General features: G+C 39.1%; 3 protein-coding genes across 3 annotated transcripts in view; 1 reads left to right on the forward strand and 2 right to left on the reverse strand.

Annotated features, from left to right (window-relative positions):
- Positions 1–4,196: 4,196 nt before the first annotated feature.
- fam174b (family with sequence similarity 174 member B) lies at positions 4,197–8,883 on the forward strand. The gene is made up of 3 exons (XM_068708178.1): positions 4,197–4,824; positions 5,554–5,685; positions 6,592–8,883. Exons 1-3 carry the CDS (start codon positions 4,547–4,549, stop codon positions 6,593–6,595), a joined length of 414 nt encoding a protein of 137 aa, XP_068564279.1. The 5' UTR covers positions 4,197–4,546; the 3' UTR covers positions 6,596–8,883.
- Positions 8,884–8,987: 104 nt separating this feature from the next.
- On the reverse strand, positions 8,988–20,710 carry st8sia2 (ST8 alpha-N-acetyl-neuraminide alpha-2,8-sialyltransferase 2). Its single transcript, XM_068708177.1, has 6 exons — positions 20,236–20,710; positions 18,687–18,743; positions 17,527–17,667; positions 17,170–17,427; positions 14,227–14,520; positions 8,988–11,245 (listed from the first exon to the last, which is right to left on the reverse strand). The coding sequence occupies exons 1-6, from the start codon at positions 20,331–20,333 to the stop codon at positions 10,933–10,935; spliced, it is 1,161 nt and encodes a 386-aa protein (XP_068564278.1). The 5' UTR covers positions 20,334–20,710; the 3' UTR covers positions 8,988–10,932.
- A 4,285-nt stretch (positions 20,711–24,995) lies between these two features.
- Positions 24,996–27,726, reverse strand: part of slco3a1a (solute carrier organic anion transporter family member 3A1a) — a 34,146-nt gene continuing 31,415 nt past the window's right edge. Inside the window, exon 10 of the mRNA XM_068708179.1 lies at positions 24,996–27,134. Within this exon, the coding sequence (XP_068564280.1) occupies positions 26,782–27,134 (353 nt within the window). The 3' untranslated portion in view covers positions 24,996–26,781. The remainder of the gene's footprint in view (positions 27,135–27,726) is intronic.

Below are 27,726 nucleotides of genomic sequence, written 5' to 3' on the forward strand. Positions count from 1 at the left end.
TGACAAACCTACCCAAACAATTAATCTGAAGTAAAACTGTACAGCTGCCTCCTTAAGGCTTCTCTGATTCTGGATAATAATAACTGAACGTGAACACCTGCCTTGCTTGTGACATAATCAATTGAGATTGTATATGTCATTTGATTTAACTGAAAAAAAGGTTTGAACATAGTCTAATGGGGACAACCAAAATTAGCACACGTTGGCTGTTCAGTCAGTGCAGCCTTTCTTGGACAGTCTATGGAGTCTGTGGTATGCAGTCCACCCCCCTCCACCGACCAATGAGGTGTGTGCCACGACAGCGCATGCTCTCTGCAGAGGAAGATTTCTTTAAAAAGATCCTCAGCCTAGCAACAGGAGAGCCCTCTATGCAAGCGCAATTCCAGACCAGTAAGTGAAATGAATACAGTCTTGTAGTGACTGGCTGGTTGGATCGGTTTGAACAGGGAAGTGCTTACCCACCAGATTCCAAAATAGTGTCTTTAACCTTTAAGTCACCTGAATGTTGCAATCTCACATTGGGCTTTTAGAGATTGAGAATTGGAATATTTGGCACTGTTGTTGCAGCACAAAGCTTAGTGAATATCAATAAGAATATCTGGATAGTTCAGACCATTTTTCACTGTGTTTGATACAATGTTATTATGTTAGGACTTTACTGAAGTTGCTGCAAACAAATATGCCATACATGTAACACACAGGTTGCCATTTTATATAGAAGAAGACTCCAGTTAGTAGTCAGCAGGGAGAGCTTTTATATTGGCCCTTTATATTTACAATAGTATGACTTAAAATGACACATAAGCACACTTTGGACTCACATTAATCTGCAGCACAAAACAATTCTTTGTCAGAATGGGAAGGCGGAAATGCAGCCATTTGTTTTGTTAAAAGATAAGTAGCCTTTACTGTTGCAGAAGGGTGTGCCTTAACAACACTAACAACAGGCAGGGTTGCATTCATGGGTGTTGTATTTCAGGTCAAAACACACACAGCAAACGTCATTTTACACTGCAAATTACCTTTAACAGTTGACATAAGAACAGGTACACTATGTTCTTATGTTTGCTTTTTTAATTGGCGAGACAAAGGATTCTGTATTCTGGTGTGGTCATGTTGTTCCACAAACAGCGGAGATTAATGGTGAGGCATGTCCACGACTTATATGGCTTGGAGGGACTAAAGTATCAAGTTTCAAATGACTCAAGTATACTCTTCAGTATAAACATATATATATATATATATATATATATATATATATATATATATATATATATATATATTAACAAAAAACTAAACTAAATACTAAATATCACAGCAGTGCATCATTTCCAGACAATTTAAAATGTTCAAAAATAATTTCCCTTATTTTCAGGTTATATTCCCAGTACAGAAAATTTGGCTCGTTAATTGATTTCCTTTCCAATTATAGGGCTTATACATTCACTCTTAAGCAATACATTTATTAACCTTTTTAATTAATTAACCGAACATTGGACATTGAACTAGACATTGTACTTAACCTGCTAGGCGTTGCATTTGTATTTTAATAACAAATTTGTTGGTTGTCCAAACTAATCTTTAATATTGAGTGTGTGATTGCAGCTAAACTGAATAGGAAGGGTAAAAAAAACAAACTGTGGTGTAAGCCAGTTAAAAGCAATGTAACCTGATCACCGTGGTCACATTCTGAGCTGCTTCTCTGTGCAAAGTTCAGGCCGTCCTCTCAGCATGTGACAACCCCCTTTAGCTTCAGATCTGTATCTTCCCTTGTGAGGACAAGGGAAAATGTCCTCAATAAGAAATAAATCTCTTTGCAAAATCATACATCAAGGTACTTTATACCTTTGTGTGCATGTTTGTGTTCAGTATGTCCTCTCCTGCTCCAGATCCTTACCTCAAGGCCTTCTCACACCAGTCAGTGCTGAGTTTTGAACTGTGCGGTGAAAGAAAATGCATGTTGTTATTTTGTGCTGCCATCTAGTGGGCTTTGATCAGCTCTCACATACAGCAGAGGATTGAGGGGGGCCAGTACCCCCAATAGTAGGTGTACAGAAATAAGATCAGACATCAAAACAGACAGAACTACACAGGCTGTCTTTGTTTTCAGATTAAAGGTTTGCACACTGTGAGGGATTTCAGAAGTAATATTAACTGCAAAGATCGTACCCACTAGCCATCAAAGGGATTATTTATGTAGTAGTAATTGTAAGTGTTGGTCTACTTTTTCAAAAGGTCTATGCAGATTGTAAACCCATAAATCCAGTGAAACTATAAATTGAGATAAATCATAAGTCGTGGCTCTCTGTGTATCTTAGTGAGTGAGACAAAGACAAAGATTTATTTTGTGTTTGCGTTATGCTTATATATTTGCACATTACTGATCAATTGATTGCTTATCAACTTCTTGTCTGGTCAAGATTTTCAATTGGATCGGCAGCTGTGACCTAACAGTCTGCTGCCTTTGGGAAATTGTGTTTGCTGTGGCCCATGGGAAAACAAAGAAATGCTGCCTTCAGATGCTGTTGGAAATTTGTCACTTAACTTGTCACAGCAAAGTGGTAAGAGAAAGTTAGACTGATTGACTGACACCCAAGCCTTTAGGATGGGATGTGCGCACTGTGTCAAAAAACGTAAAGGTATTGTAGTATTTACAATTTGTAGACATACGAATTAGTGCTATTTTCAATGTTTTGTCATCATACATCAGATAATCTATTGCAACACTATTGGCTGGTGTCTCTGCTGGGCTGTGTCTCTTCTTCTGCAAAGGAAACAATGCAATGCAAGTGATCCAAATATAAGACTCCCTCTAAATAGAGCCATGTCTAGCATTGATGACATCAAGGTTACGTCCTGATGTTTACAGACACACGTTGGACATTATGTGTTAAGCTTACTGCAGTAATTTTGACTATTAATTCATAATATCTGTATCACTGATATTAAAAAAATAAATCAGCAAATGTAGTTTTTATTCCCCTGAATTGTATTCCTGGTAGTATGTGAGGAATTTGCATTTAGACTGAAGGAACATAAGGCCCCCTGAAAAACTACACATTAAATGACACGTCTCAATTGCATTCCACCAACCAATCACACAATAGTAGGACTGTCATACACTGAGGATATTTCACTGTCCCCCCTAACTCTTTTGTATTTGTATATATCAATATTCCAGTCCTTAGATATTTCTATAGACTAGATATATAGACAAGTGACTTCCCTGTTTAGGAAGGTTCAGCGGTGGAGTGCAAGAAACTACATTTACTCAAGTACTGCTCTGAAGTAAAATTTGTAGGTACTTGTACGTTCAGTATTTCTACTTTATACTTCTACTCCCCTACATTTTAGCCAATATTGTACTTTTTACATCATTACACATATCATATTATATCACATATCATATCATAACTCCACGGGCAAGACATTTAACCCCAAGCTGCTCCCTTAGACTGTGCCTTCGGTGTCTGTGTGGGGTATGAATGAGTTAGTTAGTCCTGATGGGCATGGTAGCCCCTACCATCAGTGTATGAATGGGTGAATGACAATGAGCACTGTGAGTGGTCGAAGGACTGAAAGGTGTTATTCAAGTACAAGTCCATTTACCATAATACAAAATACAAGTCAACTATTGCATTCTGATATATTATTATGGATTAAAGCTACTCGGCAGTTTACAAGAATACAATGTAATACGGTACAATACAAGAAATATAATAATCAGCCCCACCTTTACCGTGATGCTTACATATTAATGCATCACCAATTATAATCCAGTAATCTAATATGATCCTGGCATGAGCCATTCACATAATGACTGCTTTTACTTTTGGTACTTTTTTGATACGGATGTACTTTTACTTAAGTTAGATTTTGAATCTAGGATTTTTACATGTAACAGAGTATTTCTACAGTAGTAGAAATATTGCTATATTTATGAAAGTAGCCTAAAAGATATGAGTACTTCCTCCTCCACTGGGTATGGTCTAGTTTTACTTGACATCTAAATGTAGTATTATATCATATGATGTTATATTATATCAAACTTTTCTTTAAAAGCGTAATCAAACATAAGCCACTAAAACAAATAGTCGTTTGAATCTGCCAACATATTCTTCGTGTTGACAGCAAGGTCTGCAGGTGTTAGGAAGTACGAGGCTGCAGTGAAGGCAGCACCAACCCACACGCTGCTCCTCTTCAGCACCGGGATCAGCGGGCCAGCCTGCAGAGCTCTTCCGGAGGCGGATAATCCCCATCTCTACCCTCCACACAGCCCTAATGCAATCAGGAAGGATTGCTATTCCTCACCTCAAGAGAAACACGTTTTGGAAGCGAATGCAAGCTACGGCCTAGAAGTCCACCATTAGGAGAAGCAGGGAGATGGATATGAGTGTTTCGCATTACTGTGTGAATAGCCAACACTGCCAGTGATAAGCCGATTCTCCACAATATGACAGCTGCTGTCGCATTTCATCTAGATCGGAGAAACTACTGAAAGAACACCCTGCTTGTTTTTTTTTTGTATTGTTATTATTTCAGCACCATGGTGACATACAATCTAGTATTAACTTTCTTCATCGCGGCTCTTTGGCGGGTCGGTGGCGAACCACAAACTCTTTCTTCACCTGCGACGCAGTTAAATTCAACATCATCGTCGATCATCAGCGAAGATGAGGAGCTGCCACATAATGTCACAGATGCCGCCGTGGGATCCCGGATTTCATCTCTAATGACGCATCTTCCAGTTCTGAAAAACATTGTTGTTTTCATCTGCGTGTTAACAGCTGTTCTCATCACATGCCTGGTCATCAAAGTGGTCAGGTAGGTTGATCTCTTCTATTAGAGACGGTTCTATAATAAGCAGCATTACAATGATGCAGTCACAGTTTGGTGATCACGGTATAAATGTCGCTCTCAGTGTTCCTGGTAAATTCATCGATTAGGAGCGCGTGGTTGTGTTAGGTCTGAGCCTATTAATAATATTCCTTCTACCTGATGGTGCTTTATGTAGGCTATTTTGTGTCCTTATGTGTCTTTGACCGATGTGAAATATTTTACGGTCCTGATATTACCGTCTTTGCATTCATCACATATGATTTATTTTAGGTGTTTTCATTTTTCATATTAGGGCTGCAATTACTGACAATTCTGATTGCAGATGAATCTGTTGCTTTTTTTCGGTTAATCAGTGGATCTTTTAGATAATAAAATAGTGAAAAATGGCCATCACAAGTTCCCAGAGTCCAATGTGATGTCTTTGAATTGCTTTACAAAGATATAAAACAGGGGAAAAAGCATATTTAATCTTCATTTGAAAAGGTATGTATAGAGAATGTTTGGCATTTCGGTTGATAAATCACACAATTTACACACAATGGTGGCAATCAATTTTCAATGAATGTCAATTGAATAATTGTTCCAGCAGTTTTTCTTCATAAGTGTTAGTTTGAGGTAAACTAAAATAGGTGCACAGCTGATGTTGTGGTTTAGTCAGTCAAACTAAATGGTGAGATTGTATTTCTTGTGCTCATCACGTTTTCTTCCTCACAGATCTGGGAGACGATTGAGAAAAACAAGGAAATATGACATCATAACGACACCTGCTGAGCGTGTGGAGATGGCCCCTCTTAATGAGGAGAACGATGATGAGGATGACTCGACCCTCTTTGACGTCAAATACAGGTTTGTTTTTCAGGTCGAAGGACACTTTAGTGTTTCTAATGACCAAATAAGAGCGACTGCAGGCCTAATCCCATTAAGAGAGATGTCCACACATGATACAGTGACTGTAACAGTGGAAATATCCACTATAAAGTGTGATAACGGTGATAAACTAGATCACACTCTGGCCCTTTATTTCTACAGATATGTCCCAAAAGAAATGATGCTTCTTTGAAATGGTTTGACTCAGTCAAACAAATTAAACACAAATGATTAGTGTACATTTTCAAAAAACTGAACCCTTTGTAGTAATTTAGTACTTTTGAATTGTCTGGTTTTTCATGCCTTACTTTTCCTCAATGCCTCTACTTATCTAACCACTGTAGTCGTCACACATTTTAACCTTGATTTGCCTGAGGTAACGCACCTTGTGACTCTCTTTTGACTATCAAATGTTGCTGGGTGGCACCATAGTTTTGACAAAGTTAGTGTAGTGCCACTAAAGCAGATGTCTCACTGCTTTTAGTAGACTTCTATAGTCCTTAATATTAAGCACACAAAAATTAGAAGTTCTGCAATGCAGTATAAAACCACAGCGTCAGAATAGGAATTTCAAAGTATGCATTTAAATGTGGTGTATTTCTTGCTTGATGTTCTTGAAGAAACGCTCTGTTTTTAAGAAACATTGTAGTAGGTAGCCTGATGTGGATATTAGGTTTCACCCTTCCGTCCTCTCCATTGTTCTTTAACACACAACCACTTCCTCAAAGGAAGATATGACGCCCTGTTTACCTGACATTCTTGATATCCAAGTCAGACCGGACTCTGCAGGGAACGTTTCCTCTTAACCATGTGGGCAGTATAGCATACATGGTTATATTCAAGATACAATTCAAAGTAACTGTGAGTTTTCATTTTGTTTTGCAGGTGAAGCCCAGCATGGACATCAATATTTGATAACTCCTGTCTTGCACGGGACAACTGAAGTGATTTCCTGTTTTTTGTGTAGTTGAAGTCTAATCAGATCAGCAGCTTCATATTCTGCTTGTGCATGGCTTTAATCTGTGTTGAAAGGACTGGAGCCACATGGATATCATTGTTTGCAGCTTTACAGCTGCTTCCATCATGTGGCACAAATTACCTGCACAATCTCTGGTATTAGTAATATCAGAATGACATTCTTTTTTTAATTTTTTTTTCTACGCTTGAGCTACAGTAGGCCGGGCTGAGGAGTTTATAGCAGAAAGGAACCAGCGCCTGCTTTGAAGCTATGATATATACCCATATTCAAAATGAAGACCACCAGTCATTGCATCAAATGTTAACATGCAACAAATATTACGCAGAGAATACTTTATTCAAATGTAAAAATGTGCACACTTTCAAGAATCTATTGATATACAGCAATTGATTTTTTAAAACTAAAATTTCATACCAAATATATTTCTATCTACTAACCACTTTGCTGTGCATATATACTGTTGAAGGTGGTCTGTCCTTATGTATGAAGTAAGCGTATATTTTTTTACTGTATGTTGTAGACGTTCCTGTTTTGCTGCTATCTCAGCTGACTTACGTTTTTCAAGGTTCAAATTAGATTAAAAGCTCAAATAATATAGTCAGGGTATATTTGTGAGGTGTTTATGAAATACATCTGTGTGCTATGAATGTGAATGCTGTAATCTGTTGTGATCAAGTGTGTTCAATCATGTGATAATGTTGTTTAATCAAGCAACCACTGAACGATATCTACAACAGTATTTAACATGTGCGACACGCACCCAGTGTCTTATTTTCTAAATCAAAAACAATGTTATGTCAAAATGATCCCAAGATCTGGTATCTCTTGTTTGAGATATAGGTGAACAGTTAGTAAAGTATAAATGGAATGTCTCCCACAATCATTTCTGCTGATGGCTCACTGACTCTTGTAATGTCTAACTAGAAATGGACTGTTTCCCCCCTGAAGAGTTGCTTCTCTGTGCCATACAGGTTCTGGTAAAAATCAAAAGAAAAAGAAAAAAGTGTTCCTATCGTTTCAAGTAGCAACACTGGCTTTTTGTTGTTGGAAATGTTTTGACATGTGGGTTTAAAATAAAAGTTTTATTGATTGTGAATAAGTACTCAAACCATTTGGCCCACTAGATAAGAGTTAATTACTTAAAAAAAAAACTAAAAGCATAACTGGTTAGTTCAAGTTGTTATATCTTTATTTCAAATACAGAATATATAATCAACCAAAAGTCTGATATAAAGTACACAGAAGAAATAGCAGAGGACTTCACAAAACTTCCTTGTCTCTGTCTGCACCCTAAATTTAATTCAAGTAAACTAACAACGTTGCAGAATACACCTAGATTAGGTTTCTGCACTAAATGGGAGTGGTGGTGTTGTAGGTGACTTTCTGTTTTTTAGCCAAACTGTTATTTGATTGAGTGCACCGTGGCCTACAGCTGTGTCTGAATGACTACCACCCCTAGTTAACAGAAAAGATTGTAATGCCCAACTTGTACAACTTTTTCTTTCCAGGAGAAGGAACAGTGTTATAAACTTAAGTTATTGACATTCACAGAATCTTGGATACATCTGTTACTGTTGTTAGATATACAAGCGACATGGAGTGATGTGTGTTAATGTCTGATAAGGTTTTTGAATCATATGTGAATCAAACTGTCAAACATGTTTTTGATATAATGATCTTTAGCAGACTGCTGGCTATTTCCTGTGTTGTCCATCAGACTATATGACCACTGTTCCTTTCAGTATTGTGTCATGTTTCATTTGAGCTTTTGACTGTATGTGCAGAAAAGTGCAGATCAGATTTTTGTGCCTCTGCTCAGTTTGTCTCAGAGGAGTGTGTCTTCCATCATGGAGACATCTTTTATTTTATCTTTAGTTGTGAGTGAAATTGTGGAAAAACCCTGCTCATCTACAGAGGCTGATTCTAGGCTTTTATTAGAACTGAATCATCTGCTACAGACAGTTCCTGTTGTAAAATGAATAAACGTCATTGTGGTAGCTATTTGAAGACTGTAGCTAATTTCCCTAATCCCACATCTAAACCCCAACAAAGTTTTGGAAGTTTATTGACAAAAAACAAAGTCCCTGTTTAATTTTCGACGCAGAGATGTTGTATGTACCCACAGCTGTTTCCTCCGTTTCCATTTCTTTGAAAACACTACTGAAATAAAACTGCTTCCTTTGAAGTGTAAAATCGTTTTTAGGGAGAGGCTTGAAGTGTTATTTTTTTCCATTTTGATTTTTCGTGTGTTGTGACCCAGAAAAGTACATTCACTTTGTCATAACTGCACAATTGAAGAGTCCTTGAGTCATACTGAATAATTTCAGAACTAACAAAATAAAATATACTCATGTTGTATGTATCGAGACAAGACCAAGCATGCAAAAGCTGACATTTGTTTGCGGGAATTTGGACATCAAGAAGATGTTAACAAAGTATACATGACAAAAAAGTGCGATACAACTGTACAGCACAATCCCATACGTTTTTTGTCAGACACTACGTCAGCAGAAAGTAAATTTCAGATTCTGGGTTAATTAATGAATGTTTCTATTTTTGCCGAGCTCAGAGTAGCTTTCATAAATAAACCTTTTATTGCCTCAGACTGCTCATGTCTAGTACAACGTTCGTGTCTATTCTTAACTTTACTCGCGGCGTTGGCCAACATACAAGTCAACTGGTGCATCTTGTCAAAACAACATGAACGAATCACATGACTGGGAGCGCATGACAGGCTGCTCGTTTAGCTGCAGAGCTCTTGGAGTGATTCAAATTCTTCTCTTAATTGTTATTGAAAGAGGCAGTTTGTTGCAGAGAAATACTCAAATAATTTGCCAAAAAGGCACATATCAAGACAACTCCTAAAAAACCTAAAAAGTGAACTGAACTTTGAAACTTCACAGTACAGAAGTATAATACAAACTAGCTTTGAACTGATGTATTTGTTTGACAAATAAGCCTGGTATGTCCTTAAAATAAACATAGAATTTCATGTAACTCTGTTTTTCCATCTGTCCCATTGTGTTAAGAATAACTTGGATAAAGCCAGTTTTATTTCTGGGCTTATAAATGGTCCAATGGTCTAATTTATTGAATATTATTACAAGCATAAAATACTGGCAATTTCAATCAAAACCCACAAATATCTATACCAACCTATATTGGTTGAATTACTAACCCAAACCCTCTATACAAGTACAATTCATACATCATTTTAAATGGATAAAGGCATACATGTTATCAGTTCGTACTCCTCTCAGGGTTATTGCACTGCTGCTAACTTTAACTATGAATTTATTTAAAGCACATTATGAGGTTCATTTCTTACAGCATTTGTAAGAATATCACCAATACATTCATTAAAAACAAGCTACGTTCTCCTTACTACCAATACACAGCTATAGCCGGACCTCACTACCAACAGGGCTGGTGTTCGTTGAGAAAAGTTCACAAAGTGAGTTTACCGCCGCCTACGTCTGTGCAAACATTCTTATGTGAACAGCTGGTACACTCCTTCTTTACGCTCACAGAAGCTCAATACAATTCAACGTGTCTCCATTCGGCTCTCAGGGTATCTCAAACTTTATCACTTGGCAGCTCTGGTTGACTTGACTTTGGGAATTCTTTGCTTATGAATAACCTGTTTTACACCGGCAACTTTATAAGAAGCTACAAAAGCATAAAATGCTCTCTATCAGAGGAAAGTTTGTTATCACAAGTTGAACATCATATTAAACAAACAGTAGACCAACAATTTTTCTGTCATCATTGATCTCCCTGATTATTAAGTGCTTCCATCTTGTGGCCCAAAACGTGTCTCACAGGAGCCAACAATGCAGCAGCTCCTCATGATGTTGACATGCTGAGTAAATTACAACACACCTGTAATGGAGCCCTGTTAATCATTAATAAATGGCATCTAAAAATATGTTCTGAGTCCTTAAATTATAACCATACTGGAAACCTTGATGCCCTGTTAAAATGGTCTGTTTAAGAAAAATAAGGGGCGAACAGATGACAGTATCTCCATGGACACCAGTAGAAAAGGGTCTCATTATTTTAAAGGCTGCCATAGAAATCTCATTAAAGTTAAAACACACCAGTGAAACAAGTCACTAAAAGAGCTTGAAATAGAAAAAGTTCATTCCAATTACTGAAAATAAGTTAATTCAAGTTTCATAAAAGTACGGTTACAAGAAAACTGTTTGTACGGAGTCCGCTAAAAGTTTCCATGGAGATCCTTTGAGCTATTTTCTCTGCAGCTCCTTCTGTGGTCTCCTCTCCGAGTCACAGGTCCCAGTGTGGAGCCGGAGTGCCCCCTGTCTGTGCAACGCGCTCAGGGTCCTGAACTCCAAAGGCATGGTGTGAGGACTGGAGCTGGACGTGTACTCGTACTTTAGAGCGTCGTAATAGTGGTATTTGACTGGTTTGCCCTGCGGGTCGAGTGGGAAGGGCCAGAAGCCGTAAAGATGGATCTCTTCACAGAAGCGAGTGGCCATCGTGTACATGAGGAGCCCAGTGGTCGGACGCTTTATGTGGACGTTGTTGGTTAGCCAATACCTGTTGACAAAGACATATAGCGTGTGAGTGGCTGCATCCAATAACACAATAACTGCCACCTAGAAATACAGCAAAAGGAAGAATATGCTCTCCCGAACACACTTAAGTCAGTATTCATGAGGAGAGTAAAACTTTTGATATAAATCCAGATATATAGTATGCCGGATCACACAGCGTGCAGCTGAATCCAAAGAAGTCACTCAAGTAAAAATGTAGAGCCTGCCGGATGTGTTTCTCTCCGCTGTGGACCACCAAGCTGCCCCTTCAAAGACTAACTGCTCACAGATAATCAATATGTCAGCTTTTCACCTCTTCTTCTATTTGCTCAGTGGATGAACTGCAAAAATATCACTCTAAACAAGTCATTTCAAAAATCTTCATTTGGAATTAATGCTGAAGCAGCTGGTTGATAAATTGATAGAAAATTGATTCTCTAAGTAATAAATATTCTCCGGTTCCAGCTCCAAGCTACCTTTTGTCTCTTTTACATCATTGTAAAATGAATATATTTGAGCTTTGTTCTGTTCAATGGACAAAATAAGTAATCAGAAGATGGAATTTTAGGCTCTAAGAAATGGCATTTTTACAGATTGACAATAATGCAGGATGACCACCGCTCCATCCGGCTTTAGCTTTGCTCACGTGCTGGAACCATCAACGAGTCCAAACTGATACAAGAGACATCCGCACACTTACTGCATAGATTTAAGAGTGCGGATATCTCTTCTATCAGTTCCAATCGACAATAAAAAGAATAGTTCCATGCAGCCCTATTCATAACACAGTAAAACAAGATTATTCCACACATTTCCTGGCTCTAAAATCTTGAATCTAGTGCAGCCATCTGCCCAGGAAACAAATAATATCTATTTGTCTTGGATCTGGATTGGATCTTTCATGCAATAATGAAAGTGAACAAAATTGATCATCTCACCACATTGGCAGAGCTTTTACTGCATGTATCTTTGGAAAAATAACTCCTGTATAGTGAATGTTTATTACTTGTTCAGGAGGATATGTTTTGCAGCATGTTGAAAAAAAAAAGAAGCTGCACACACTGGTGCTGGCCTGCACAATTGCATTATTCTACTTCAGGTGACCCAGGAGCTGCTATGACGGATGCTGCCCTCAGAAGCAGCTTCAGGGACACGGCGGTCAGACGTTCACTTGCCCCAACTTCATTTTCCTTTCCAGTCATTCGCCCATTTCTCCAGCCTCGGGGCTACTGCTGCCTCCTCTGGCTGTGCACTCTGTGGTTAGAGTGGAAGGTCACGTTGAGATGCAGAGGTTGTACTATTTAAAGCAGTTTGTGTGACATGAAGGAAAACTCCGGAGGGCAGGTTTGCAACTGAACACTACAGCAGGTGATCAGCATTTTAACAAGCAGAGGAGACGGCCTAATTATCAGTGAAATGGTCTGATGTGGCATTTGGTCGGAGTGAATAAGAGTAGATCCTTTGTCCTCTAGGGCACATGACGGGGAGTTAAAGTTCAGTCTTACTGAGAATATGACGAAGTCAGGGGGAGCTTTTAACAGACGCCACATTAAAAAGTAATAAGGCATTGGATTCATCTCCAAAAAGATTTTAGGTGAATGATTTTCTCTTGACCAAACAGACCAGAAAAAATAATGGCCCAGTTCTACCATTTTGCAATTAGAGTGTTAGTTGGGGCAGACAAAATGGCATAATTTGGTCACTGACTGGCGGTTGTTAGGCTTTTAACAAAGCAGGAAAGATCCCGAGCAGAGCCTGGTTGTGACGAGAGAGAAGCAAGGACAGCAACAAAAATTACACAGATGGGTTTTACAACAGCCTGAAGGCAGTGAAGGCTGTATTTGACAGATCAGTTCTAAAATAAATCCTCAGAAATAATAAGGATTATCAAAATATAAAAAGGTCTTATTATACCACAGCCTAACAGCATATCTTATTTGTATCAATATCTAAATACAACAATTTGGAGCAAACAAGTAACTGATATTTTGCACATAGCTTGACATTTTGAGAAATGCCATTATTTGCTTTCTTGCAGAGAGTTAAATGGGAGGATCCATACCATGAACAATCCACTCAGCACTTTTTGTAGAGTTTTGTTGTCGTCACCTCACCGTGACGACAAGATTACGGGAAATCACTGCACTTGGCTTTTGATCACCAAGAAATAGCCAAAGCATGTAACCCCCATTAAAAGCACAAAGTGTTTATTTGTAGTCGAGCTAGCAGCATGGCTCTAGGAAGGGAAATATCGGTCCGTTTGTTGGTTGGTTAGTCCACCACTTTGGTCCACAATGAAATATCTAAACAACTATTGGATAAATTGCAAAGAGATTTTGCACTGACATTCACAGCCCTCATAGGATGAACCCTCCTCACTTTCGTGCTCCCCTGACTTTTCCCCCAGCACAACCATGAGGTTGACGTTTGAGTGAAATGTCATAGACTGTCATGATATTTGGTTCAGAAGTTCAAGTCCCCCTCAGAATGAATTCAGGGCTGAATTTGGTTTATGTCATGAGCAAATACCGGCAAAACTAATGACGTTCCCAAAACCCTCAGTCTTACTTTGTGTTTAGTGCCAATAAGCAAATGTTAGAATGTTGACCTTCTCCTCTAACTCCCTACAAGAAAACAAATAAGTGCATTTCCCAAAATGTTTCGCTAGTTGTTTGAGGGATATAAATGATTGATCCTAGCACATGAATAAATCATAAAACCCTGATGTGTCTGCTTGAACTGTCGTTCATTTCACAATCAAACACACACAGACATTTCACACTTGTTCAAGCCACATTTGATAGAACGACTCCAGGTGCACACTAAGTGAAGAGAGGCCCAGTAGCGTTCTCACACCAACTGCCCCAGGATATCAGCTTTAATGCTCCGTTTAAAAATAGCCACCTGGGATGCAGATTAGAGCTAGCCAACCCCATTCATTATGCTGCTCACAGGAGTTCTTAACCAGCCTGAGCTGTCTCTTACCCTCTGACAGCGTGGAGAAGGCGCAGCGAGGGGAAGGCGGTGCGGACGTCCACAGTGTGCAACAGGATGAGACGAAGGGCCCACTCCACGCGCTCCTCTCCCCCCTTGGCCATGAAGGCCGGGATCCACAGCACGCTGCCGCTGAGGCTTTGGAGCCGCTGCAGGAAGCGATCCCTCCACTCTTCGCTGACCAGGTCCTGGAAGGCCCGCTGCACCACCGAAGGGTTCATGGTCACCAAGTTGGTCCGCCACCCCACGTCCCGAGAGTACTCCTCCACTGGTGCCAGGTTACACCTTAGAACAAGCAAAGCACACGTCGCTCAATTCCACTGTCAGCCAACGTGAAGTGATTTCCTTTATTGTCTGGATTCTCTGTCCTTCTGTGCCTCCGCAAACATAAAGGTTTCTAAATGAAGCGTAAAACCACGCTGAGCAACCAACACAGCTTCAAACCTGCTTGGTATAAGAATAAAAAGACGTTCTTTGGACGGGACAGGTCTATCATATATTAGCTAACACTGCTAATTCTAAAAGGTTCAGTTCTGATTCATTGACTGATAAAGCTTTCTCAAAAACAAGCCTCCAAAAATTCCATATGAAGAATATTAGGTCACACTGTCATGAATCTACATAGCGTGAGAACGTTTGTTGCGAGCACATTTTCTTCTTACATTTTTCTTTGTGTTAACACACACACTTGTGAGACAGATCCTGAAAGGCTTCTCTGTGTGTAGTGGACTGTTGTTAATCATTTAATACAAGATAAAAAAAAAAGAACTCTCAAAAGAATTCAGAAAATTCAACAGACTTCTCTCTTGGCTTTTTTGCACCCTCAAGCATTTCAGAAAATGAATATTAAGACAGCTTGTTCCCTCATTTGTTTTGTTAAACTCTGACATGTGCAGATGGGTGACAAATTAAAAGGAAAACCTGAATTAAAGAGTGTAGAAAACATTATTGCAGATTTAACTAATGCAGGATGTGAGGGCTGACTGAATGGTTTGATAAATATGAAAATGATTCATATGCTATGATCTTCAGTCACCAGACTCACAAGTGGGCTTAAATGAAAGCCAAAAATCTACACTTCAATCATACATGTCCTTAGCTTAAATGATTTGATGTACCAGTTTTGATAAGTCATTAATTTCATGAGCAGTGACTGCTACTCTGCAATGGATAATCAACTTCAGAATCAACTTTCATAAATCCTATTCTTCCGGCAGCTCACACAGTAGGAACACACTTACATTTTGTTTTCCCCCTTAAATCTACCCTCCATCTGTTTATGCCCTCAAGCTAGTCAGACCATTTGTCAGGCAGAAGTCTCTACCAGGAGTGAAACAGAGCAGAAACACAAGTGAAATTCAGCAGAAAAGCAGCATGGCCTTTTTGTTTATCCTCCAAGTGAATACCAGAAAACACAAAGACGGTAATTATCTTCACGGTGAAGCAACTCTCTACAGTGTGGAAGGAAAGCGAACCAGGAGTGCTCACTTTTAATAACTTAACATATTCTAATTTAAAACTTGTGGTCGCTGTCCAGTGAAAACCCATGTCTCCAAAACATCAACAACACAATTCATTTAATTCAATTCATTTTAGTCCGTTTCATTGGAAAATTCCAAATCATCATGAATAGATGCATGATTTTCACTGGACAGCAACTTACCATTACAGCTTAATGGTTGCCGTCAATATACTATGACAGCTGATGCACCTGCTTTAGGAAACAGTTCAAAGATTAAATGCAAGAGGAAAACATGACAAACATGCACCATCAGCTTACTAATTTATTTTTGAAAGCTCTAATAAATTGTTCAAGTACGCCAAATTATTCCATTACATCATCACAACACTGAGCTGAAATTATCTCGAACCCAAAATACCGTCAACCTATTTAGTGGAAACGCAGCGTAGGGCAGAGAACTATATTTAGCTGAGGCATTATCTCCGGATCGGATGCGTGCGTGTCAGAGTAAAATCCTCAGCTTCTCAAAATGCCACTTTCCCTGTTGTCTGCCTTCAGCCAACCATTACCGCCGTGCCCCGGCGTCATTATCATGCTGCTGTGGTCTAGAAATCATGACCTCTCCTCGTCAGCATAACATCGCAGCACTTAGAAAAGACGAGATTCGCTGACAACAGAATCAATTTCAGAATAAAAAGGGACACAAAAGGATTTTGAGGCCTATTCAGCTATCGATCAATCAGCTCAATGAAGTGCTACCACAGACAGCTACTTCTTGCTCCATTGATACAGCAACATTAAAGTCATTGATTTATTAGAGGCTGCTTCTCACTGTAGTTACCTCTGCAGTTAGTGCACGTTTTGTTAGATTGTTCTGCTGTATACAGAATCCCAACAAGAATATCTTTTATTTTTTGGCATCTTTCATTATAATACAACCCCAGACAGATTTATTTTCCTTCAATGACAAGTGAATGGTGATAAATAACCCACTCAGTGACTCCTTATACACAAGACAGAGCCGGCTGATGGCTTCACAAACACAATTCTCCGGTAAATGAGAGCAGGACCCCTGAGAGCGCCGGCGTTTCTCTAAAAAGCACAATGTGTTTCTGCTGGATGCAAAGACCTTTCAAAGTGTCAGTCTAATGTATAATCATGCATTTACTTGCTCTCAGTCCGGCAGCTCATTTCCAACTTTAAAATCATTAAAAAAAAGCTTTGACAGCTTTTTCAAAAGTGCAATTAATATATTTCTAGCGGTGTGAGCACCAACTCTAAACCTGAATTAAACCGAGAAAGTGCTTATCATTCCAATGTGAATTATACTCTCAGTAAAGTGAGATAAACCTAAAACTGAAACTAATGCACTAATCCATTACAACTACGGTCCACTTTGACTCGCATGTGTTATGATTTATTTCAAGTGGAAGACTTCCAACCCTGTAATCACTTCTAAAGAAAAAGAATACCTGATAACAAAGTCGTGAGAGTCGATGTCGGGTCCACAGCTGCTGTTTAGCAGAATCCCAGAGTTTCCCACTATGGCGCAGCGCCTGTGATGTTGGTTCTTCATGGGGGATATAGTTGGCAAAAGACGGTAGAGATTCTCTGAGATGTTGGTGGTGCTGTGGCGATCAAACACATAGTGGATGATATCTCCTGGTTTTAGTGTGCCCTTCAGAATAGAGATGTCCCGCTCTGGATCGAGAAACCTCAGAATATTCTTTCTGCGAAGAGAGAAAATACACACCAGTTATTAAAAAACAGACCCTGCTGAGCGGAGTGTGAAACGATGTTGAGATAATTGTGGAGAGCGGTGAGTCTGCCTGATGAGGTTGGAGAGCGTCTTGTTGAAGGTCCAGTCGTTTGACGAGAGCTTGACAGTGTTATTGTAGCTCGGACTGAGATGATTTGCGTCTTTGCTCGATCTCGTCGAAGCAGTCGGATCCACGTGTGCTGCAGCCTTTCTAAATGAGAACAGGAAAGTGGTGTTATTGACACGCTATTGTTATGTTTAAAGTTCTGATCAATAAGAAACAAAAGCCTTGCTATTTGGTTCATATATTGTGTTCATTTCTCTTTTTCCCCCAATTTAAGGGTTATTTTTTATTTTTCCTTTCTGAATCAAGGGTGTAAGAACAGAGGTTGTAAGAACAGAGGGTGTCACATGTTGTACAGAAGATTAGGGAGACAAATTTGTGATTTTGGGTTATATAAACAGTAGTGGAATGTAACTAAGTACATTTACTAAGGACCAAATGTTGGGTACTTGTTCTTAAGTAACTAAAGCTTTACTCTTTTATGCTACTTTACACTTTTACTTTGATTGCCCAACACTTATTTCACAGCGTAAGCTATTAACTACATTGTACAGTAAGATTTGACATACAAAGTTCATAATATAACATTCATGGAGGCCATATGTTGCATAATGAGTACTTTAAATATATTTGAACACTTATGTACCATATTATGCAGGACTTTTATTGTAATGGGAGTATATTTACATAGAGGTAATCCTACTTTTACTTAATCAAATCTGAAGTATTCCTCCACCGCTGTATATAAAATAAATTGACTTGGCTGCAATGAGGCTTAGAGTAATTTAAAAGCAATAAAGTTGAGGTTATTTGCTATTTTATGCAGCATTATTCTTATGGCAGATGTTTTTGTTATTACATGGATACCACCACATTGATGGGTATTTATAGCAGCTGCCTTCTCGCTGTAAAAAGTAATGAGACGTTCACTGTGAATGACTCACTGTCAAGGCTGCAAAGGAATCAAATGCCCAATGCCAACTATACAAATTATATGGAAAGACCATTAAGCTCCCCACTGGTGGTCTACAGCCATATGCATTTGCATATACAGTATATATACATATATGTGTGTGTGTGTGTGTGTGTGTGTGTGTGTGTGTGTGTGTGTGTGTGTGTGTGTGTGTGTGTGTGTGTGTGTGTGTGGAGATAATTGGATTTCAGACCTGTGCGGTTTAGGGATGAGCCGATGAAAGTTCATCTTCTTTGAATGTCCAGTATTTCTACAAGGAAAAAAAAGAAATATGGTTTAGATTGAATTATGAATCACATACTGCAGCATGAAGGCTTGGCTGATAATGGACTGATGTTTCAAGTCCTTCCTGTAATCATATCCTGTAACAATAATGCACCCACTGTATTCAATACCAGCCCCACCGTGCTTCCGTCTTTCTAGACAGGATAAAGGTGGAAAAGCATGCATCAAGGTATTTTTAAAGCAATCCACTGTGGGTCCATTTGCTGATGTAATGAGGAGAAATGGAGCCTTAATGGAGCCCCATTATACTGAAAGGAGGCGCTATTTTCTCAAGGTAAGGCGGCAATCTTTTTAAATAGGTGTTGAATACACCATGCCACCAATATGCATTTTACAGTCGTACTAAATCGGTCTATTTTTCAATCATGACCTTGTTCACATGTGATAAAATAATGACAAGCTGCCAGTTTGTCTTGAAGGAGTGAGAAACTGAAACGGAAGAGTGCTTCTCTGACAGACAAGTGGGCCGTTCTCACTCGTTTTACAATCCTGGTGGCTTTAAATATATTGTTACAATCGCGTTAAGCTACATTTATGCAGAAGTGGAATCGGTTCTGGGTCTTTTCCCACCGCGAATCACAAACCAATATGACCTCATTACAACGTGAGCCACAGCCGAGTAATTGCATTCAAAGCAAAATGTTCTTGCTGAAAGGCAGATGTGAGAATCCAAAAGCTTCACAGAGAGAGAGAGAGAGAGAGAGAGAGAAAGAAAAAAAGCCATTCAGGTAGCACAGCTTCTATAAAGTGGTGATGATAATGATGAGTGGAAGAGTGGGATGTTGCACTGTTGAGGCCTGGTTGGTTTTACATGTGGCAGATTTATTTTAGTCCTAAATGAAGAAAGTATTTTTTTTTGCAGGTCAAATATAAGCATGACTTGGAAGATGTCTGCTGCACTGCTCAACATTTCAAGGACTGAAAATGAAAAAGAAAAAAAAAGAGGAGACTCGTTTGTTTCCAATCTGTTGCCCCCCCCCCTCTCTCTCCTCAGTCTTTCTCTCTCTCACACACACACACACACACACACACACACACACACACACACACACACACACAGTCTACTCCTATGGTGTAAATGTATCCCATCCCGCATGCAGGCTGCTGCAAGACAAATAGCCTAATCCTTGGAGACCCTGGCCAGGCTGCTGTCGGAACAGCTGCTGCTGCTGCACCCAAGTGTTACAAATAGAAACAAACCACCAATTGTCCAAATCCAACTCTAAACTTCAATTCAATAACGATAACCTCTTTTATTTCACTCATTAATTCCCCCCCCCCCTACCACTCCACAGATTCAATCCTGTGAGGAAATAACCTGCTGGACAAGAAAACAATGGACACAAGCGCGCGCGCGCGCACACACACACACACACACACACACACACACACACACACACACACACACACACGCACGCACGCACGCACGCATGGGTAAATAACGGGGTGCTACTTACGCAGTTTCTTTCTCCACTTCTGCAATATCATCAATTATCAAAACCACCACCAGCAGCGTTACAAAGCCGAACAGCAGCGTGCGGAATACAAGCGGCATGGCTGAGGGGGAGGTGGGCTGCAGCCGGGGTGTCCCTCCTTTCAGCAAACACTGTGCTACATTAACCTTCTTGTGTTTCCCATTTATAAATCAAAAAATGCGCTCAGCCATCTCTCCCATTGTTCTTATCGCCGGAGTCGGACACTCCCAGGCGAGCTGCGGAAGACGATTTCCTTGTGTCGGTTTCCCGGCGGGGCTGCTGCTGCTGCTGCTGCTGCTGCTTGCCGTCTCCGGTGTTACCCCCTTATTCCCCAGTCAAACTTTGAAAGCGTGCACCTACACAGCCTGCCATGGGAGCAGCGAGATGTAGACCACATGCAGCCTTAAAGGCGCAGCGGCCAACAACTCCGTCTCTCGACCCCGAGCAGCCGGTTTGATTTCACTCTTCAGGTGTTTGTTGGCTTCCCCGAGAGGAGGTGGAAAGACCGCAGTCCAGAGGTAGTCAGACAGGCGCACGAGGCACGCTTGCACCAAAGTAGTAGAATCGTATCTGATGTGTAGTCTGATAGCCTACATTACAAAATAGAGGTCAATGCTTCAATGAAGCTCACGTGGCCACCAAGCACAGCGAGTGAGCCCCCAATCAGACGAGCACTGAATCTAATGGAGGCGTCTTTTAATAGCTCTGGTCACCAGTGGTGGATGGTAATGAGACACAACACTAAACGTGCCTTATTACACTCCAACACTTTCAGAGAGAATTATTATGATTTTTACTCCACTACATTTATCTCACAGCTGTAGGTATTAGTTACTTTTTTATTTGACTTAAAGCCGTGTATGTATTGTTCAGGATTAAACTAGTAAATCCCAATCTCTTTTTTGTTGTTGTTGCTTGTAAACCCTTACAAAAAAAGCACTTGACGCCGCTTGTCTCCAGTAGTTCCACCAAAGACTGGTTTCACCACCAAACTTCTCAGATGGTTTCATTTAAAGAGTTGTTTAAGACCTAACGATGTAAAATGATCTCAAAACAGCATCAATAAAAGAAAAGTAAATAGAAATGTGTGCTGCGCAACTTATGTTTCTTCTTCTTTCCAATCCAATCAATCACGAATGACCCTTTAGAATTGTCTTGTGACCCGATGGAGGGGGTCTGACCCCTAGATTGGGAACCACTGGACCAAATATAAAGTAGTTAAAGCTAGCTCCACCTACGAGTTGCAACAATACTTGATACGTTTGTGCTTAGGTAGGACTTTTAATGAAGGACTTTTAGTGGAGTATTTTTACATTGTTGTTAGGATCTAAATACTTCTTCCACTATTGATTTGGTTTTTGGTGCATTTAACAGTTTGGAGGAAGTAATCCTTCTTTTCACTGAGCTATTCCCACTAAGAAATTAATGTTGGACACCACTATCATTTAAAAAAATGTTTCTGACGCTCCCATTTGCATCGCTCAGGGTATTTCTGTTCTTTTTTTTCTGGTACAAAGTGCAGGACTGCTGATCTTGGAAAAAGAAATGCATCAGACCATATATCTTTGTATTACCGTCACTACGCCCTGCTCTGCTGTGTCTACAATTTTCTTTGTTTATATATTTTCTAAAGCCTATGTTTATCCTGAAAAAGCTAGCTGGGCATATTTTCTTGCAGTTTCCTGCTAAAATGTTTGCTCCACCTCAGGCACATAAATGTTAATGGTGGAGTTACACTTTCCCTTAAAGCAACAATGTACATTCACTAATTGCTGCTTAATTAACTAGTGCTTAAGCATTGAGTGTAAACACATGTTGAGATTTTAATTATCTGTAAATTACAACCGTTTGAGCTCAATGGCCATTTAAATTATAACAGCTATATTAACTACACTGGAAGCCATCAGTGTAGTTAATGTGAGAACATTGTGGCCACATTTGAGCAGTTATTGTGTCAGTACTCACGTCATAGATAAATACAAGCAACAAAAACATTGCAGTTTTCAGAGTATGTCATATTTAAAGCAACTACAGATTACATTGGACATTTGTTCATCATCAGCATCATCCTTTAGGACTTTCTCTTCGTCCTGCTCATCCTCATCTAATGATCATCTCCAGTCTCACTAGTCCTTCATTGGCTAAATAAACTCACATTTTCAGCTGAATCATAGTTTATTATTATCTATTTACTGACTTCAACTATATGCATGATAGCTGAGCACATGGTTGTCACATGGTCAGTGTGGCTTTAATTGTTAATGAAGCATTAATCAGTTAAAGCAAATGTAAAGTGTTGGCTCTGGCTTTCTCAAATTACATGCATATATTAGCTACACAATTAAATTTCATAGACATGGATAAAGGGCTAATTTACATAAAGTGAAAAGTGCAGCTGCAGCCTTGACAGTGTGCATAATGACATGACTCATATTCACCCTGATAATAATATCGAATACTAAATGCTGATTCATATATGCTGCATTTATGTGTGACATGTGAAATCTCACATTTGCATTCCCATTCTGCAGTTTGTGATCTTGTTGAAAAATCAGCATCCAGGCATGAAAGTCTAAATGTCAGCGGGCTGAACTCACTCACTCGCTCCACTAAATTAATATTCACTGAAACATAACACAGTATATCCCTCAACAGTATGAACAAGACATAAGTCAAAGTTCTCCACGGACGATTTATTGCTTTGTTTTCTTTCTGCTGGAGTCGTTGGGCAACAGTTTGTCTCACTAAAGCACCCATTAGGCTAATTGACGCTGCTTGATTGAAAGAGAAAACTCTTGCCTGCAGCAGCTTCTATTTAGAGGTTGCTTGCTTTTTTGTGTGCGTTTTGACTTTTCAACAAGGACACTTTCCCCGGAGTCTCGCAGTTGCATTTTGTGTGTCTTTGATGTGACGAGCGTCAGGAGCGAGGTGTGTATCAGAGAGGGATGTTAACTGATGCTGCTGATACTGTAGCTGTTGTCATACACCAGCTTTTTGCCTCGTTGAAGAGTGTCATCGCGCTATTATTAGACGTTACAACCACAGAAACACACTACACTCTAGTTTTTCAAAGTGTGTTGAATTTGGATTCACAAGAAGTTAGAAATGATAACTATGACGTGTTTTCACAAGAGGCTTATTTCTGTGCTCAGTACACAAGCCAAACATTAACATTTTTGTGATTTATTATTTATTGTTTACATGGTATCAATTATTTATTTCATCCCAGTGAGATGTTTGATTTAATAAAACTATGTGATTCATTCCAGTCCAGCAGACTGGGTTTTGTTGTTCTTGATAATAAGCAATAATAAGAGATAATAAGAGATAATAGGAAAAACAGGGCCTTGATGAATGTTTGGCACAAAAACAAAAAGCTTAGTTTTGGCTCGGTTGTTTAGAGCTGCAGAGAGGCTTCAGCTTTCATTATTTTCATTAACACATTTAAAGTACAAGCTTCTCCGATCAGTCTTCAAATTCACAGCAGATAAAATGTGCGCTGTGTGAAAACACAATAAAGCAAACCCCCTCTGCAGCTGTGACTCAGGTCAGCCTCTAATTGGCTGTGTGCAGGTGTGACAGGTTCTTTGTTGAGGGTGACCTTTTGAAATATTTTGGGAATGTGGTTGCTGGCTACAAAGAAATGTCATCTCTTATTTCATGGCCAAAATGTTACAGTCAAAGCTCCAACTTTCAGTATATGTCAGTGTGGTTGATAAGGTGGTGTATGAATGTCCCAGCATGATGTCAGGTGCATAAGCAAAAACAATCTCAAGAAAAATAATAAATGCTGCCAAAATAATGATTTATTAAGTACAACCACGCAGTTTTCATTAGGTCATGTAGCAGCTGAAAGAAAATTGAATTTGCTTGTCAAAACACTGTTTATTTTTGCCTAGAAAGGGTCGTCGCTCTTAAAAATTAGACAATATTTGGATGCATCTTTGCCCGACTACTGTCATGTGGTTTTCACAGGTCTTTCTAAAAAGTCGATCAGACAGCTGCAGCTTATCCAGTCCAGATCATTAAGACCAAGACTAGATCAGTCCAGTTCTCAGATCGTAACACTGGCTTCCTGTGTCAGAAAAATGTATTTAAAATACAGCTGTTGGATTATATATATTGAAAGCTGGTTAAAGTTCTGCCGGTTTCTTTAAAAGACAATAGAGTAGCAGATTAAGGCTCCTTTTTGAATAGTGACTGAAGGATGAAAGATGAACTAGAAGCTGTAAATCTGCTGTGTGAATCAAAATATCAGAAGCTCCATTCTTTTTTCAGGTCAATACTTCATCTTCCTGAGTGAGCACTTAGTACAATATTGAGAATATGTGATGAGCCGTGAATAGACTGAACTTCATGCTGTTCCCTTTATGGTGCCTCAACACTTGTTTAAAGGTTAAAGGGGGTTTCATAGAAAATAATTTCATTCTATACAATATGTAGAGTAGATCAAAGCGGAGTAGTCATCATAAAATGGAACTTAAATTTGATCCATAACACCTTGTTTGTTATATATTTATAGCTTGTTTTACTTAAATTAATCTTGTTTTGGTTCTGGCATGTCCATTACCCTTATTGGACTGAATTTGTGTCTTTTGTTTTGATGTTTTTTGTTTTGTGAATGTGTGTAAGTACATGACAGAATAAAGCCAAACCAAAGTAAACGCTGGACAAAGTAGCTCTCTGAAATTAAAAAAAAAGTCTTTAAAAAAAAAAAAAGACTGCAAAAACTCAAATTTGAATTTCTTTTCTGAAAAATAATTTATTTCCAGAGTAAAATAAATGATATGTTGCCATACAAAAAGTGTAAGAAAAGGGACAGTCAAAACTTTCAATGCAGAGAGAACAGAGATCAGAGTAACAGTTTGTACAGTGTGTGCCGAGTTGCATTAAAGAGTTCTTCAAATACATGTCCAGGAATAAATTCAGTGTGTTCTTTGTTGTTCACTTTGTTTGACCTTGCACACACAAACCCTCTGTAGTATTTCTGTATTTATCCCAGATCAGGACTGCACGATTTTTGAAAAATAAATCTAATTGCGGTTTGACTGATATTGCATTTGCGACATGATTGAATGATGAATGTTTTTACATCATCATTCTCATTTTTGCTGAAAAACATAATAAAATGATTATGCCGTGATTATTGCAGGGCTCTGTACCAAACCAAGATGTTTTCTTAAGTCTGTAGAATATAATATATGGGCAGGACATCTCTGCAGCACGACAATATTCAACCTGAAATTGTATTTTGACACAGATTTAACCTCTTACAAATATTGCGCTGAATGCAATTTGGAAATTGTAAGCAGCCATTTTGGCATTTTGTGTAATTGTGCAGCCCTATTCCAGACATTACAGGCCTAGGATTTTTTTGTTTGCCCCAACAATGCAACTATTTTCATCGCTATGAATTGTCCCAAATCTTCTGTGACATCAGACATACACATCTCAGACAATTAGTTTATATATAATTTATACTGTCCTTTCCAAAACAATCTAATAAAACATTCTGCGCCTAATGAAACTAATATATTACTCGCCATCTCTTTTACTTGAATGTCCAAAACACAGAAATACTATTTTTGATTTTCTTGTTTGCTCTTCCACTAGGTGCAAAAGTCAAAAGAAAATATAATTAACATTCTTAATTCAATAATCCCTTATTAAGACGTGTTAGGCTGGATAAACTCTGCAGGTACGGAAATAAAACAAACTGCTATAATGAAAAACAAACCTGCAGTCTGACACAAAACTAGTATAAACATTGATGTATCAGATATGAATTGCACATTTGCATCTATGAGACAAGACTTCACAGTCTAGTCTAAACAGTATCAAAAACAGTGGCTGTGTTCCAGCAAGAGAACGAGAAACTGAACAGTGCATGATGACACGAAAACACCACCATGTTTTAAGGTCCTAGACTTAACTTGTTTACAGATAAAACATCTAGTAGGCCACTATAACAACCCAGCCAGGGTGTTTCTGTTCTCTTCTTATAAGAAACCTTCCTGCATTGAAATAAAATGCATTAACTTAACTATTAGTTTGTAAACACTTGGCAACTTTTAAATATGAAAAACGGAAGAACCACCCAACTTTTGTTTTTTCTTATCATAAAAATCTCTTTTCTGAGAGCGTGACAGACAGAACACACAGTGCACTGACTGAGAGGAAACTGTCATTTTTCACACAGAACACTGGAATCATGACAGACCTAAAACAATATGGCAACTAGTTGTAATAGCATCATGTCCACTCACTACTAATCAGCTAGGACTGAGCCTGACAGTACTTTAGTCTGTCCTCTACCACCGAGTCAACACAGGAATTCACCGGCAACACTGGACAACACCTCGCTGATACGTAAACGACTAAAATGGACCCGTGAAAGTTTACCGAGGACGCGGAGCGCAGTGGAGAGCAATGTTAAATAGATTGCCTTGATCAAAAACACTTTATCTTAATAAAATGTTCTTTTGCGAGAATGTGAATGTCAACATTGTCCTTTTCTTGCATAACAAACTATAAAACTGACTCCATATTTTCACAAACCTCATGGTCCTCTAGGTTGTATATAAACTTTGTCCTGTCTACTAGTTTGGGGCCGTCTGTGAGAGAGGGGTAAAACTCCGTCGCCGTCATGTAGCCCTCGTTACTTTTGATGTACTTCTTGTAGTTCCTGCGTAAGCAGTACCACGTGGTGGCGTAGAGGAGGAAGGCGACGCCCTTGAGGACGATGGCGAGGCTCACGTACAGATGCCTGTAAGCTACGTTGTCGTAGAGCAGGCAAGCACCCCGATCGCCGCAGTCTAAACTCCAGAATAGGCAAGTAGAGTCGATCCCAGCACCGAATATCAGAGGAGGGGGGATGAAACCTGTTAAACAGAAACATAGACTGAGCCCACATACTCTTCACAATAAAAAAACCTTCAAAAGAAAAGCAATTTGGGTCAATATCAAATAACTAGGCGGCCTTTCTTCCTCTCTTTTTTTCGATTTTTCTTGTTCAATGTTCAAATCTTTTTTATAGAAAGGGTTTTTGTTTTTTTTGGGAAATATCTTTATTCGTCTTTGTGCTCTGAGAGTCGGATGATAAATTCCTCCAACAAATGCAAAAGAAAGTTTGGAAAAAAGGAGAATTTGGTTCGGTCCCAACACCAACATTCAACATAAAAAAAAGATTTAATAAGTGTTGGATTTAGCGTAAAGATACGGTAATTATTTGTTATATTTAACACAAATATGAAATATTATTATTTCAATTATTTGAGAAATGCGTCCCTTCCACTTCCCAAACACAGAGCTAATCAAAGATAATATCTCTTTCATGATCTGTAAAATTAGACCTGCGTGTTTCTAGATAACTCGATTTAGTCTTCCTTAATTCCATTACTCCTCCCACCAATACAGGCCGCGATCGACCCGAAACGCTTTGCTGGTTTCTTGTTCCCACACGGAGACAAATCA

This window comes from Cebidichthys violaceus, unplaced genomic scaffold, assembly GCF_023349555.1.
Source record: "Cebidichthys violaceus isolate CVI_PGR_0920_01 unplaced genomic scaffold, fCebVio1.0.p SCAF_137, whole genome shotgun sequence".
NCBI lineage: Eukaryota > Metazoa > Chordata > Actinopteri > Perciformes > Stichaeidae > Cebidichthys > Cebidichthys violaceus.

What these genes read in the sequence shown, in the direction of transcription:
- fam174b (XM_068708178.1), top strand. Translation starts at nt 4,547, where the DNA reads ATGGTGACATACAATCTAGTATTAACTTTCTTCATCGCGGCTCTTTGG. An exon ending in CTGGTCATCAAAGTGGTCAG is followed by an intron (nt 4,825 to 5,553) that starts GTAGGTTGATCT and finishes TCTTCCTCACAG; the next exon opens with ATCTGGGAGACGATTGAGAA.
- st8sia2 (XM_068708177.1), bottom strand. Translation starts at nt 20,333, where the DNA reads ATGCCGCTTGTATTCCGCACGCTGCTGTTCGGCTTTGTAACGCTGCTG. An exon ending in ACGCTCTCCAACCTCATCAG is followed by an intron (nt 17,428 to 17,526) that starts GCAGACTCACCG and finishes CTCTCTTCGCAG; the next exon opens with AAAGAATATTCTGAGGTTTC. An exon ending in CTTCTCCACGCTGTCAGAGG is followed by an intron (nt 11,246 to 14,226) that starts GTAAGAGACAGC and finishes CTTTGTCAACAG; the next exon opens with GTATTGGCTAACCAACAACG.